The sequence below is a fragment of the Sceloporus undulatus genome, chromosome 3 (assembly GCF_019175285.1).
Source record: "Sceloporus undulatus isolate JIND9_A2432 ecotype Alabama chromosome 3, SceUnd_v1.1, whole genome shotgun sequence".
In the NCBI taxonomy this organism is placed as follows: domain Eukaryota; kingdom Metazoa; phylum Chordata; class Lepidosauria; order Squamata; family Phrynosomatidae; genus Sceloporus; species Sceloporus undulatus.
Genome location: NC_056524.1, coordinates 58,552,021 through 58,568,482, shown reverse-complemented (window position 1 = coordinate 58,568,482; position 16,462 = coordinate 58,552,021). Strand labels below are relative to the sequence as shown.

At 43.4% G+C, this 16,462-nt stretch overlaps 1 protein-coding gene across 3 annotated transcripts in view; it reads right to left on the bottom strand.

Annotated features, from left to right (window-relative positions):
• CHODL (chondrolectin) overlaps positions 1–4,072 on the bottom strand; it is a 37,709-nt gene extending 33,637 nt beyond the window's left edge. For all 3 annotated transcript variants that reach the window (XM_042456272.1, XM_042456275.1, XM_042456273.1), the window contains exon 1: positions 3,765–4,072. In XM_042456272.1, coding sequence (XP_042312206.1) covers positions 3,765–3,846 — 82 coding nt within the window. In that variant the 5' untranslated portion in view covers positions 3,847–4,072. The remainder of the gene's footprint in view (positions 1–3,764) is intronic.
• Positions 4,073–16,462: the final 12,390 nt, after the last annotated feature.

The following is a 16,462-nucleotide window of genomic DNA, read 5'->3' as shown; positions in this document are numbered from 1 at the left end:
CGGTTGCAGCGCAGAGGAGTCGCAGCAGCCAAACCGCGCGACTCATCCGCGCTGCAAAAAAGGAGCGTGAAAATCGCGCTCCTTCCGGCAACCCGGAAGAGACGCCGCAAGTGCCAACGCACGCACTTGCGGCGTCTCTTCCAGGGCGCAACATCAGGATGCTGCGCGTCCGTGACATCAAAATGGCGGCGCCCATCTGTATAGGGCGCCGCCATTTTAACGCACTCATTACACGCGAGGGGCAAGGCTCGTCAGAAAGTGCCGCCCCTCGCGCGTAATCACAGCGCAACGCCGCCGCCTCTTGGGCCCATCTGTAACGCACCTTAGATTGGAATTAGATGAAGAAGCAATAACTATAAAATACTCTGATAACCCAAATTAGTTTCCCACTTTATGATTCTCTAGTGTTACAGTCCAAAATAATTAATTTCAGTGTAGAACTAAATATTATGAAAATGAATGGCTGAGGGAAACACTGGATTAATTTATTTATTTCTAGATAGATTCTATAGCCTGAATATTATGTCCATTTAGCATAGGATAAAGGATATTAGAGAAAGTTATTTGTCTGCCTGATTACTGCTGAACATTAAGTTTGGCTACTCAGGCACAATGAGACATGTTCTACTTAGAGACTAGGACTCTATTTAGCCCATTGCAGCGACCCCTGACTGACCACTAGTTCCAACATTTGATCTGCAAGAACTGGCCCTTATCATCTTGCTACCATGAATTAAACAGATTGATAATCATGTTTGGAAACTCACACATACAAAGTGTACATTTCTCCAAGCTTGAGAAAGTACTTTATAGACTAAAACACCCACAATCCCCCAGCAAGGATGGCCATGAGCAGCCCATAAAAATAACTTTTCTCAAGCTCTACATTATACCTCTGAGGTACTGTTATTTGCTAAGAAAACCCTGTACTGGCTTCACCTTAGAATCACCCCACTTTGGAAATGATTTGAAGGCACACAGTAACAGCACTTGTTTGTTTTGTTTCCATTTAGCGGTGAGAGAAAGATGAAAAAAGAAAATATTGGTTATGTAATGTCTTTTACAACACACAAAACTCCCAGTACCAAAACATGTTGAAGTTCAATGGAAGCCCACAATGCTCACATTTCTTCAATAGGATTTGTTCCTAGATATTTTTCCCATGAGAGACGGCACTAATTTGTTAATTGACAAACCCCTGATGTAGAGTAGAATTACTAAATATGCTGGAACAAAGCTACAAAGTTGCAGATGGAATAGCTCTCCCCCATTCTTTGAGGATCAGTGGTCATGTATGCACTTTGATACATCAGTTCAACCATAACACACTTACATGATCTTGAATCTTTTACTGTGCAGGGTGGCAGATAGGTTATATTTCCAAGGAAGCCAATGGGAGACTACTGTGTATTCCTTGCTTAAGAAAACCCTATGAAATTCATGGGTCATCCCAAACTGACACAGGTGACTTAATACATGCACACAGGGTGCTATCAACCATAACTCTTAGTCTCTGAAGTTGGACTGACACATGAAACCAATATGAAAACATGAACATAAGACTTTCAGGGGATAGGGAGCTGAAACACAAAAACAATATTTCAAGAAAGCAAAAAGAAGCTGTATGAGTTGGGAATCATCTTTGGAAGGTGCCCAAGGCTGCACACTGACTGGAAAGTCAAACAAGCTTGGGGGGAATATCCAGCTTTGACTTCCCAGAATGTTGTTCAGAAATCTTTTTTAAAACTACTCTAGTGAGTTTCCAAACAAGGATGAGGCTACTTCTGGGCTTATACAGAGTGCTATTTGGTTGAATAACCACAACCCTTTTAGAATGTGGAGTATCTCCCTGCTCTTTCCATCATCACAAGAAGCTCTTTCTCCTTAGAAATGGTTGTGTCTTCAAGTTGTAGGGTCACCATAAGTGTGCCTTGAAGGAGTTTCCGACTTATGATGACCCTAAGGCAAGCCTATCGTGGCACTTTCTTAGCAAGAGGAGGTTTGCCATTGCTTTCCCTTGAGGCTGACCCTGGAGTTTATCAAATGGGATGGGAGGCTCTTGATTTTGAAAGAGAAGATAGTGAGGGCAATTTGAAAATTCACACAATTACGTGATTACTTATCACACCTTAAATTCTCTGTAATGGTCTCCCCAAATGCAACCCAGACTCTGTGCAAAGTAAGCCATCACATCAGTGGGTTCTTAATTGTGAATTGGCACCCTTGCGCATGCTCAGTGAGACTCCCGATGACTGGAGCATAGCATATTTATGTGAGTGAGAGAGAGGAACCAAGGAACCCCACAATTTACAAAAGAGGTTGGGCAGGAAGAATGGTTGAAAGAACATGCTCTGTTCACGTTAAAACGGGCATATATTCACTCCTATCACGTTAAAACGTGAATATAATGGTTATCCAATAGCAGCTTCCCGGTCCATGCCTCTAATTAGCAGGCAGCAGCCCCCCCCCAGCAATGCTGGAGGACAAGCAGAAGCAAAATGAAGCGGAATTGCAGCATGGTTCATGGGAAACCCCCCCTGCAGATTGGGGGGGGGGGCAGGGCCAAAGGAGACATGTACACACACAAACAAAGTGCCTGAGTGCAAAGTTGCCTAGGAATAGGATTTGTGCTATCGCTGATTTTTCACTGAACTTACTTAACTTTGGATTGGCTTGTGATCGCGTTCAGAGTGCGTTTAGACTGGCAGTGATCGCATGTGGTAACCTTTCACACAATACACATGATTGCATTCAGGATGACACTGGATTATACTTCCAATTTCAGTCGTGTGGTATCCTCCCCTGTGTGACTTGCCCAAAGTCACCCAGTGGGTTTCCATGGCTGAGTCAGGATTCGAACCCTGCTCTCCACAAAGTCCTAGTCCAATGCTCAAACCATTCAACCATGCTGGCTCTCTTAGAAATTATTAGCCATTATTCAATTGCTGATAGCCAGCATGGTGTAGTGGTTTAAGTGTTGGACTATGACTCTGGAGACCAGGGTTTGATTCCCAGCCTGCCATGAAACCCACTGGGTGACCTTGGGCAAGTCACACACTCTCAGCCTCAAGGGAAGGCAATGGCAAACCTCCTCAGAACAAATCTTGCCAAGAAAACCCATGATAGGCTCACCTTAGGGTCACCGTAAGTCAGAAATGACTTGAAGGCACAAAACAACAACCACAAGACCCAACTGTTAAAAGGGGGGGGGGGGGTCGGTTGAAAAGCAGAGATATAGCGAAGCTGAGGAGGAAGAGTGTGACCAGGGGTCCTCACTGCAAAGCAGGGCAAGGTTCTGTAAAATGTAGGACATTCAATAGGAACGAGGACATTCCAAAATAAAAGCTCAAAAGAATCCTAAAAACAGAAATGGAGGACGATTTGGAACTTCCTCCTGGAGAGAAAAGAAGAAGCTCTAAACTCTGACAGAAAGAGAAATGCCTGCTTCTTGGTCCTGTCTCAAAAACAGAGGAGGTTTGGGCGCTTCCTCCTGGAGAGGAAAGGAGCAGCTCTGAACTCTGCCTGCTCCTCCTCCTGAGTCCTGGCTCCAAAGATGCAGAACCCTTTGGGACTCCCTCCTGGAGAGGAAGGAGGCTGAAGTGGGGGAGCCCTGCTCCTGGAAAGGGAGGCCCTTCTCTCTGGAGAGCCCGGGGGAGGCAGGGGGCCCAGCTGGGGGCTCCAGGGCCACAAGGAAGGGGCCCCGTGTGTTCTGGGGGGCTGCCCGCCTCCCTCCAGGGGCCCAGGGGCCCTGCTCCTTGACTCACCGCTCAGGACTTGCTGGGCGAGGCAGCCTTGGGCCCAGAGGAGCCAGGCGCCCAGCAGGAGGGGCGGCGAAGGGGGCGCCATGGCGGGGGCCCAGAGAGAGAAGGGCCTTCGGGGAGCCGACAGGTGGAGGAGGACAGCCTGGGCTCCAAAGCCGGACCTGCCGCCTGGTCGCTGGGCTGCGAGAAACTTCTCAGAGGCGTCGAGCAGAGGAGGAGCCCCTTGGGAGCCTGGGACGCTGCGCCTTTGCCGGTGCCTCGGCCCTTCGGCTCATTGCCCTCAGCTGGAAAAAGAGCCTCGGGTCCCTCCGTTGGGGCAGCCGGCTCCCTGCATTAATTCCTAGCCTCTTTGTCAGGTCAGGAGAGCGCAGGAAAAGAAGAAGGAGCCCCTGCCGCAGCGCCGCCTTATATAGGCTCCCGCCAACTCCCCCTTCCCTGCCTCCCTCCCTCCCTCCTCCCCCAGAAGAGAAGAGCCCCGTTATTGATCGCGCCTCCTCCTGGCAAAGGCTGCGCCGCAGCTTTGGAGGGGCCTCGAAGCAGCCCTTGGCTTGCCTTGGCTCGCCCACCCTCTGCACCAGCAGCAGCGGCCGGGGACCCTCTGTTCGGGGGGGGGGGCTCTTGCTGCAGAGGGTGGCCATTGTGGCCATTGGGCAAGACCAAGGCAGACCCCCTCGGAAGGGATCTTGGCTCTTCCCAGCCCACCTCCCCAGAGAACCAAGGAGACCTCCAAGCCACCCCCATCTCGCCTCGCCTCTGGCCCTGACTCTCTCTCCGCTCTTTGTACTGCTTCGCACCCGCTGCCCAAAGGAGGCCAAGGCACTGCCAACAACATCTGGAGGGCAGCCGGATCAAGAAAAAAAGCTAAATACACTCACAGGAATAGAAATGCAGGTCTCTTAGGGGACATACTGAAAGCACAGGACAGCACTTGCCCATTGGGAAACCATACTTGCCCATAGGGAATCAAGTAAGGCCCATGTTGCCCTATGGGCAAGTAATCTCCATGATTCTCTCGATGGGCAAGTATGGTTTCCCTATGGGCAAGTACTGTATTGTCCTTTGTTTTAGTATGTCCCATCTCTTAGTCCTGCTCCAAATGGAGGACATTCTGGAATTTCCTCCTGGACAAAAAATGAAAGCTCAAAACATTCATAAAAATATTTATTGATTATTTCATTTGAGATTCCACCTCAGCATTAGGAAGAACTTCCTGACAGTAAGGGCTATTTGACAGTGGAACAAACTCCCTCGGAGTCTGGTAGAACCTCCCTCCTTAGAGGTCTTCAAACAGAGGCTAGATGGCCATCTCAGGGATGCTTTGACTGAGAGTTCATGCATGGCAGGGGGTTGGACTGGATGGCCCTTGGGGTCTCTTCCAACTCTATGATTCTATCCCGTCTTTCTCCCTGGAGGGACCCAAGGTGGCTCACAGATAAAACCTTTAAATTATTCAAAAAATCAAACAATTAAAATATCTATATATAAAATCACATAAAAATATATTCATGTTAAAAACGGACTAAAAACCCACCTGCTCCATGAAACCACCCTGCTCTGCATTATGTACAGAAAGCCAGCTGGCATAAAAATGTTTTTACTTGCTGGTGAAAGGCCAGCAGGGAGGGGGCCAGCCCAGCCCCCGGAGGAAAGGCATTCCAGAGGGTGGGAGCAGCCACCAAGAAGGCTCTCTCTCTCTCTCTCTCTCTCTCTCTCTCTCTCCCTCTCTCTCTCGTGTCCTCACCAGGCAAGGCTGTCATTTTGCTGGTACTGTGAGGACGCCTTCTCCTGCAGATCTTAGGGCTCTTGCAGGTTCATATGGTCTCTCAAATAGTCTGGACCCAAGCTGTGTAAAAATAGAAATTCAAATACCTTTTAGTCCTGCTCCAAATGGAGGATGTTTTGGAATTCCTCCTGGACAGAAGGTTGAAATGGAGGACATGTCCTAGAAAAGGAGGATGTCTGGTCACCCTGAGTGCCACTATCCTTCCCCAAAGAAATGTGGAGACCTCCTCGCCACCACCATCTCTGCTCTCCTTTTCACCTCACCATTTTTATTCTCATGACCTGTTTGGCTTCCCTGGCTGAGGCTGACAAGTGCAATGTGCCTCATTGGAAAGCCCAGGTCCAGCCCTGCCGCCTTTCCTGGGGAGAATTAATACCATCTCTGAGGATATTTGTTGTTGTGTGCCTTCAAGTCATTTCCAACTCAGGGCAATCCTAATGGGGTTTTCTTGGCAAGTTTCCTCAGAGGGGGTTTGCTATTGCCATCCTCTGAATTTGAGAAAGTGTGATTTGCCCAAGGTCACCCAGTGGGTTTACATGGCCAAGCTGGGATTCAAACTGGTCTCCAGTCATAGTCCAATGCTCAAAGCACTACACCATACTGGCTCCATCTAGGTATACACAGACTACCTTTCCCAAGTATAAGCACCCACCTGGCACCCACCTCACAGTCGTGGCTGGTGGCCTTTAAAAAGATTATCACACTACGGCTTACCATCTCTCAATTGTCCCTGGATCGTTGAGGAAGTGTGCGTGTATAAAAGTCTGTCGTGCTTCCTCAGCATCATGGAATCGTTGGCTCCCTTTAGCATCACTGAATCATTCAGGGAGAGTGAATTTTTTCTTAAGGGAAACTTTGCAATCACAGGAAATTCACTCTCCCTGAATGATTCAGTGATGCTGGAGGGAGCTGACAATACCATGACGCTGAGAAAGCATGCCAGGCTTTCATACATGCACACTTCCTCAATGATCCAGGGACCCTAGTTAGCTTGAGACTCATGTTGGGAGAATGGCAGAATGTAAATAAAATAAATAAATGCATAAATTCTTCCTAATATACTTTTAAAACTCCCTTTATGGAGCTTATCTAGCCACCTCTTACCTTGCTTTGGTTAGTGGTTTGAACCATATATACTCAACCATAAGTCAACCTCATGTATAAATCAAGGACAAGTTTTAGGGCCAAAATTATGGATTTTGATATGAGAATGGATAAAACTTAGCACATGAAACAAATGATATAAAAGATGAAACAAACAAACAAACCTGCCAAACATTTTCCAGCAGGCATGACTGTTTGTGGTCACCCTAAAGGCTGAATGGATGAGAAGGGAACAATGCAATGTGTAGGGGAGATGAACAGACACAGTCAAGGCCCAGAAAACACACATGTCAAAAGGGATGGAAAGGTAAAGCAAAAAAAAAATTGTGACAGTGGCTGCGTCTGTACTGCAAAAATAATGCAGTTTGACACTGCTTTAACTACCATGGCTCAATGCTATGGAATTCTGGGAACTGTAATTTTGTGAAACATTGAGCCTTCTCTGTCAAAGAGTTCTGGTGCCTCCACAAACTTCACATCCCAAGATTCCATAGTACTGAGCCCTGGCAGTTATGCTGTGTCAAACTAGAGTATGTCTGCAGTATGAATAAAGATGCTAGCAGTGAGTGTAGCCTTTAATTTTAACCCAGAAAAATTGACAAATACATGTGCCGATGTCTTATTCAAACCCTTCAATGCATCTCAGTATTTCTTTGAGGGAAAGTGCCAAAGAGCTGCCACTGCCACCATTTCCCCATCCAGGCATTCAGAAAGGCCAAAAATGATGATGTGGCAGAGAGAATAGAGGGGTAGGTCCTTTTTTCGGTGCTCCTGGGACAGACAGAGCTCTCACCTTTCACCACTCAGAGAAGGAGTAAGCACTTACATTGGCCTGTGGATAAGTCAACCCAGGTTTTGGTGTCATTTTTTTTTTTTTTTTTTTTTTTTTTTGTATAGGCTTATACAGTGAGACCTCGGTATTCACAGACTTTCCATCCACGGATTCAAGCATCTGCATGTGCTACTATTAGGGACAGCTCCCATTGTCCCCAATGGCAGCACAAGCATGCTGTCGTGTTACCATTAGGGCCAACGGGACTTCACCTGAAGTTCCATTGTCCCTAATGGTGGCATGGCTGCATGCTTATGCCACCATTGGAGACAATGAGGACTGTCACTAATGGTGGCACAACCACATGCACATGCTACCATTGGGGACAATGGGGCTTGAACATCCATGGATTTTGGTATCTGGGGGGGGGGGGGCGGTGGTCCAGAATGGGTACCCTGTGGATACTGGAGTCCCACTGTATATAGGTATATATGGTATGTCTCTACCCAGGACTGAAAATTGCTTTTGTCCAGTGACATCATTAAGATTGGTGTCTCTTCATGTTGCCGCACATATCGACATTGACTGCACCACACAGAATCCTTCCTAATGTGTTTTGTACTAATGTTACTCATAAATCGTAATTACCATTTATCACTGAATGTAATGGTAATAGTTGTGACATAAACAATAACAAAATTAAAATTATATCTTTAAATTATAATATTATACACACAGCCTAAATGTATTTACATTTCATGTAGTTAAAGTGAAAATTTTGACAATATGTGATCTTTTTTAAAAGGAAAATTTAAAAACAATAAAAAAATTAAAATTACTTTTTAAAAAAATATAAATTTATGTGGGTTTTTTTTAAAAAAAAACAACCAACAACCCAAGGCCTCTCCTTTCTGCTACAACTGAGCCTCATCCCGCTCACATCATCCCTTCAGCATTTTAAAGGGATACAGGTGAATACCACAGCCTGTTTCTGCCACACACAAAAAAAAGTTTGGGAAGCAATAGTGTCACATTCCTCAGGGTGTCACCTGGTGCAGTCTGCACCACTGCATTCCACTAGTGACACCCTGCCTTTATCAACTGCATCTTCTCTCCCTCCCACCCTCTTTGTTTTAAAAAAAAGGACTGGTACTACTGAACCCATTGCCTTCTGCTACACAGAGACTTGGTCAAAATCCACACACTAAAGAACTGCTCCCAAATTACACCAGAAATAGTATGTTTAATCCATACTTCTCCTCATTGTAACTTTGAAAGGGAAAAAAACAACACCATTCTCCTCATTAAAGAAACAAAAAACCAACTTAACTTTGACCTTCCAACAAGCTGGTCACAAATCATTTGAAGATAGTGTGAAAAACCAACTGCCGACATAACAAAGTGATGTCAGCATAAAAGCCATGTCTGAACGTGCCCTTAGCTCCCATTAGCGTATGTGCATTAAGCTGGGTTGTTGTTGGGGTTTTTCCCCTTGATATGCACCAGTTTTCACTTGCTTATACCAAATCTCATTTCCTATTGTAATGCAAATTCCCACAATTGGAGACTATCACTCTAATTCATTTGGTGTCATCAAATTTGAAAAGTGAATTGTAGCTTCTTAGAGGGACCATCTAAACACATTAGGGTTGCATACAATTTCAAAGGCCTTTGCAAGCATTTAGATATCAGGCAGAAGAGTTTTGGGTTTCCATTAGGAACACCTCCCCACTAGATGGAAGGAAGATGCAATAAAAATGGGGCTGATTGAACCTAGCCTAGGCCACTACTTGCTTCAAGGCTACCTATTACTACAAATGGCCCTAACAGATTAACCCCTGGGAAATGCAGCCCCATAGCAAGAACACCTCCCCCATGAGTGTATGCAACTTAAAAGTCAACATATAAAGATGTCTTAAACTGACTCCTGCTACCAATTTGTCTAGACTGGCATGACCAATTCAGGTAGAAAGCAGTTGTCCAAGGTCTTTTTCAGCCTTGCTGCCTAAGAGTGATCAAAGCTGAATGGCAATCATTCAATCATCCATATCCCACTTTTTCTTCAAATTGAGACATAAATAATGGCTTACAAAAATGAAAACAAATACATATAAAAGCACATACAAAAACTAAAAACTACACTGTTAAAATGCATTTGAACTATCAGTTGAATTAAAACAATTTAAAATAAATACATTAAAAAGCCAAAATACAGAAATTAGTAAACAGCACACTGTTATAAAACTTGCTTTAGTCTTAAAAGCCTGTCAGAACAGAAAAGGAATGGAAGGTCAGAAAGAAAGGAGCCAACGTAGACTCTCTTGGGAGGAAGATCCAAAGCCTGGAAGGATCAACTAAGAAGGCCCTTTCCCTTGTTCAGATGTACCCAGAAAGATGCTAGGTCTTCCCCAAAGATCATAAGCACAGACTGCATCACATGGGAAGAAATAGTCCTGCATATAGCCTAGACTCAAGCCACAATGCCACATAAGAGATTATAAATCATAACCACCACTTTGAACTGTGTCTGAAACAGACTGGTAGCCAGCGAGGATTTGTAAGAAGGGAGTCCTGTGTCACCATGACTAGATCGGACACATGCAAAGGCCCTGCTGACACACTGGCTTCAACTATACAGACACACTTCTTGCTGTCATGGCTGAATCCAGGAATATGTCCAAACTGAACAAGCCTTCCCAGAGGAAATCCATCACATTCAAAGGAATTTCCTCTATTCATTCATCTATCTTTCAGTTAATCCAGTTGTCTGAATTAAGCCTCATCTTTGAGTCCATTAATGATAACAGATACTGATTCAGAAATGAAACAGCTTCCTTGGAGCCAGGTGGAAAGGAGAAATATTGCTGGGTGTCATTTCCACACTGATCATAACATATCTCCAAACTTTGAAAAACTGATCCAGCAGTTTCATGTATATGTTGCACAGCATGGAGGACAAAACTGGCCAAAAAGGCTATCAGCCAACCAAACAGGAATACCCCATGCTACCTTCTGGGCTCTCCCTTCCAGAAAGGTACTCAGAAGGCAACCCAGAAGGATATCATGGTTGGTGGTACTGGAAATCTTCAAGAAGTTCAGCAAAATTAACAGGACAATGCTTTATCTTGTCAAGTTCCCACCAGAGGTAATCCATCAAGTTGACCCAAGCTACTTCTGTGTCATACCCAGGCCTTAAGCCAGAAATTATTTGATTAATCTAAAATAAATCTGTCCTAAAGCACCCTTACTGACAAAGGCATAAGACAACCCAGCAGTGGCGTTCCTGGTGTTGATGTTATCTGGTGTGGGTGCTGGGTGGAGTGGCCCTGGTTGTGGCCTGCCCTGCCTCCCTGCCATCCACCAAGACCAGCCATGAGCTAACCAAGGCACTGGGGAAGGGGGGAGGTGTGTGCACACTTGCTCCTCTCTCTTTTTCTGCTACCTTATCTCCCTCAGCCAAGAGAGCCGGGGCAGCAGGAAAGAGGTGGGTGTTGGCAACAGCACCACACACCCCTTATGGTGCCACTGTAAGTTCTTATTTTCACAAACTATTGTGCTAACTCAAGGGCAAAGCAGGTGGCTCCATACGAGTGGCCTCTGACTGCTCCTGCCATGATCATGCCAGGACTGTGGTGACTGAACAGCCCACTTCCAAAGAAGGCAACTCACTGGGGTCCCAAGCAGGCACTGCCATGAGCCGGATTATTTCCGTTTCTTTTTGTGGTGGTGCTGGACTTCTTTTAGGCAATGCAGGAGTGGCTTCTGGCCACTTTGGAGTGTGTGCATCATTTGAACACCACACCCCCAAAGCAGTCAGAAGCTGCTTTTTTTTTTTTTTTGGCCCATGTGTTCCGGGCCTCAGTTTAGTCTTCAATAAGAATCAAACATCCTATTCCTAAAGTGATCAACCAGATGTTTATAAGAGGTCTACAAGCAGGACCTTGAGCATCTTACCACTCATATTTCCTAGCTGCTACTCTATGTGTTGTTGCCTTCAAGTCATTTCTGACTTACGATGACCCTAAGGCAAATGTATCAAGGGGTATTTTTGGCAAGTTTTGTTCAGAGGAGATTTCTTATTGTCTTCCCTTGAGATTGAGAACATGTGACCTGTCCAAGGTCACCAAGGGGTTTCGTGGACAAGCTGGGAAACAAGCCCTAGTCCAGTATTCAAACTACTATGCCACACTGCCTCTCTCTAGCAACTACTATTGATATGCATTCTGTTTCTGATAGGTGAACTAATTATAACTTAGGATTTTCTCTCATTTTTTCTACCTCTTCCCCCTTTAAACCCACCTTGTTGGTAGTCATCACTACATTTTGTTGATAGCCATTACTACATCTTGTGGCAGTTATAATATAACTATATTTCATGTAAGAAGCACTTCCCCCCCCCCCCCCCCATTTTAAATGATATAGCATTAACTCTCTCATATGGTTTGGTGCCAGCCCAAGTGTTTTTGCTGCCTAAAGCAGAGCCCAGATGGAACACCCATGAATGCCAAGAGCAACACTTTAAAAAGTCTAATTGCCCTATTCAGGCATCAGTTCTTACACACAGAATAAACCATAGTACTACCAGATATAGGTTATTTCACTAGCCTGCCCATCTATTGAATTTCCACTGCTAAATACAGCCAGCAACAATTTTAAAACCAATAAAATCCAACAGAAATTAAATGGTCAAGAACAACAAAAATTCACAGCACAAAAAACATCAACAGAAAATTGAACAGAATGTTTTATCTGACAAGGGGGAAAAAAAAAGAAAATCACCATCCGGACTTTCCAACCTCCAGGGAATCCGCAGTTCTGACTCATTTAAACATCAGATGCATTTTCTATCTCAAATGCATATTAACATCTCCTCCTACTAAGAGACTTTGGAAAAAAATGGATGGATTAAATGCTAGCTTGCTCTTTATAGTTCCATGGGTAGATTGAGATAATGAAACAGCTGCCTTTTATGAACAGCCACAGAGAACCAAGAGGACTAATCAAATCGTTTGGGGATTGAAATCTTTATTAACTTCATCGCCATGTCTGAATTTCTCACAGATACACAGGATGGTGCTTTCAAGATAAACCAAGAAGCCAACCAATTAATTAAAAAGAAGATACTAAAAGCCTCTGACTGGCACTTATTTCATGATTAATAGAAACAAAGTACTAAGTTTAGACCTCATTTTCTGCGTGAGCAGTCCCTGGAACAACCCTTCCTACAGTACTCCTCTAGAGAGGAGCATAAGCTGCCAGAGTGTATTTACTCAGAAGTAATTGTCTGGTGTTTTAGGGGATCTTACACTTAACAATCCCACCACCTTTCTCTGGTGGTGAGATTGCACAATCCTGTGAGGCAACAGGCAATGCTGACAGACTCCCATGTCAGACAGGCTTTTGCAGAGAAGTAGACTAAATGTGAAGAACAGATGCAGTGTAGTGAGGGGGAGACAATGGTGGAAGTTCAGAGACATTGACACCGGAACAATAGCTAACACTTGTTAGTACTGCATACAAGGAGGCATGATAAACCCTTTTTAAATGACTTTTACCATGAAAACTCTATGATAAGATAGAGCCAGAATGAAACAAGAGACGATTCAATAAGATGAAACTTCTAAGTCAGATACATACAATGAACTATTGGGATACAGCAAATTGATAGTTGTGCTGTGACTAATGGTGCAACTGGCCAAAAGGACATTTAGCTGTTGATGTGTTCATATGTGAAAGGAAACTTTGAAGCTGCATGACACATAGGAATATGGGATGTGAGAGCATGAACTGGGTAAAGATAGATATAGTCAAACAAAATATGGAACATATAAACATTACAATACTTAGGATGAGTGGGCCAAAGAGGGCAGAAATGGCTCATTTTGAAACAAAAATACAGTGTTTTACTCAGGAAATGAAAAATCATTAAGAAATTGAGTGGCAAAGGAGAGATGTTGCAAAAGCAGTCAAAGGATATAATGCAAAGTCTGACCAAATAATATCAATAAGACTTAAATATAAACCCATCAATATAACCATAATCCAAGTTTATGCTCCAATTACAGAGTCAGAAAACATATATTGAAAGATTCTATGCTGGAAGAAATTAATCACACTCCAAAACAGACTTCTTGTTAATCATAGGGGATTGAACTGAAAAAGTATGAAAAAGAGCAGAATCAAGATCCTGAAGTGTCAAGATATGTCATGGAATACAGTTGGCCTCTGTATTCATGGATTCTTAACCCATGGATTCAACCATCCACAACTTTATAGGTTTTAAAAAATATATTTTAAATATCAGCAGGAACTGCACTAGGCTGTTGAGAAAACTTATAGCTCTTCCACACTTTAGAAATAAAGCCATTTGACTCTACTTTTACTGCCATGGCTCCATCCTATAGTGGTTTTGTAGTTTGGTGAGGTATTCAGCCTGGTCTGGTGCTTCACCAAACTTGAAATCCCAGGATTCTGTAGGATAAAGTCATGGCAGTTAAAGTGGTGTCAAACTCTTTATTTCTGCAATGTGGATATATGCTAGAAGGTCTCTCATTCATAGTGGGCCACCATAAGTCAAAGCCCATTTGAGGGCAGGCAACAACAAATGCTTAACAATCCTTACATTCTACACTATCCCAGCACAAGTAGCAGGAAGCTACTGGAACCCCTCTCACCTGCTGCCTATAGTTCTAATAGTCAAATGAGATAATATTGGGAGCACCCAAGCAGATGCTGCTTTAAAGCTGTAGCTAGCATTTTTCTCCTTAGATTAGGCATATTTTTCTTGTCCTAGAACAGGGGTGGGCAAACTCTGAGGTGGAGGGGCAATTTCCTTCCCCTCAGTGTACAAGAACCTCCCAAAATGGAAAAAGAAGAAAAAACAGAAAGGGCCAGAAATTCACTTCTGGTTTTGAAAAATAAAATTGGTCATTTCCTATTTTTTTAAGGAGATGAGTGTTGGTACACCATTTTAAAAGGGACGTTTCCCCCCCCCCCCCCAAGCATCTGTCTCATATCTGTCTCATATTTTGTTCAACTGTTGGAAATCTGCCTGATTACTATAATGAGCTTCAAAACAAGGGTCCTTTTTATTGCTCCTCCAGAATGCTTCAGCCAGCATGGCTGTGGATATAGTAAAGATTATGAGAGTAATTGTTCAAAAATATAACTTTACAACCACTGCACCAGTCATGCATTTAAGCTTGTGGGACCTTTTACCAACTGTTCCCAACTTAAGTTTATCACACAGGAATTGGAGAATGAAATGTTCTTTAAAATTGGCTGCTGTGAGATGGATGGGGAACTGTTTGGGGACTCTTGCCAGCATTGACATCATTCTGCCATGCAATAACATATGTCTTTCCCCAATTCCATTCCCTTCCACTCTGTTTCCATTCTTCAAGTCCCATGTGATAAACTTATAAGTCTTTGTCAAGGGTGAAGGAACCATATGAAAGAACAGATTTAAGTATACAAGGCTCCTTCATATAGCCATGGATCCTAGGACAAGGGAGGTTTTTTACACTTATACACACACAGATTTATACCTGTGAAAATCCATCTGCTCATTTGATGACAACACATACAACATGTGTGACAACTAGCATATAATTCATGGAAGTGTAGGTAATATGCATGTCCCTACAGCACATGTGATTTTAAGCCCAAGGGAAAGGCATCTTCTTTGAATGATTATTTCTCATAAATGGACATCCCTTGAGCACATATTTGCTGATACAGAACAGGTATGTACTAGCCGCAGTTTTAATTTATTAATTTATATCCTGCTTTTCCCCAGTATCAAAAATTAAAACAGATACAGATGAAAAAAAATAAAAGCATCCAAACATGTACTGTTAAAATGTAATTGATCTAAACAATTCTGAACAATTTAAATGTCATTATTAAAATGAAAGTCATAGACATATTACACAGGGTGCATTTACATTGTAGAAGTGATTCAGCTTGACACTATTTTAAGTGTTGTAACTCTGTCCTATGGAGATTTATAGTCATATAAAGTCTCTAGCCTTCTCTATCAAAGAGTTCTGTTGCCTTGCAAAACTACAAATTTTAGCATTCAATAGGATGGAACCATGGAAGTTAAAGTGGTGTCAAACTGCATTATTTCTACAGTATAGATGCACCCACAGTTAAATGTCCTTTCTTCATTAACAACCAACATCCAAAATCTGGATATGATATTTTTGTATGACACCTCCCAGAATGCATCAGCCAACATAGCCAGTGTTCACACTGATGTGGAGATCCTGGGAACAATCATCTCAAAAAGGATCTTGTCCAGGTTTTTGGCAGGGATTAATATGAACCCCCCTGGTTTGTAGACAGAGGTTCCTTCCAGGCATCTGAAATGTGAAAGCTATCACAAATGGGGAAAACATCAAGAAAATGTTTCATTTAAATAAAGGGTGGGAAGACATACCTTCCAACTGTTCCAGTTTGACAGGAGCAATCCCAATTAAAAGTTTCTCCACTTTTTCATCTACTGTACTATAAAAATGTCTCAGTTTCTCTGTCCTCGGCTTACTTAAATTGTTGCAAATACAGCTCAGAGTGAAAAAGTACTGTACACTTCATTAACTAGTGTGTGTGTGAAATCTTGCTCTTCCCAGGAGACTTAGAGAATAGCAATCTTTTGCAGCCTCTTATAACTTGTGTGCATGTCCCCATGCACACCTTTGCCATCTGGACCACACTCTGATGTTCCTCAGTTACACATGTTCCAGTTTGTTCTATGAAATGTTAGAACATACGGAAAGAATGATGGCCCTCCAGATGTGGCTGAAATACAACTCCCATCAGTCTAAACCAGAATACCTAGCAGTGCAGGAAGGTGGGAACTGCAGTTGAAAACTCCTGGAAGGGCTACACATTCTCCATCCCTGACCTATCTGGTCCTACCATGTATAAGTATTTGTAGGATCAGTAGCCAGGAGTGCCTGCTCCAAGGAAACTATCCATTATTTGCTCATGCAGTTTAAATAATTAACCTTATAAATAGCTACAAATAAAGGTAACATG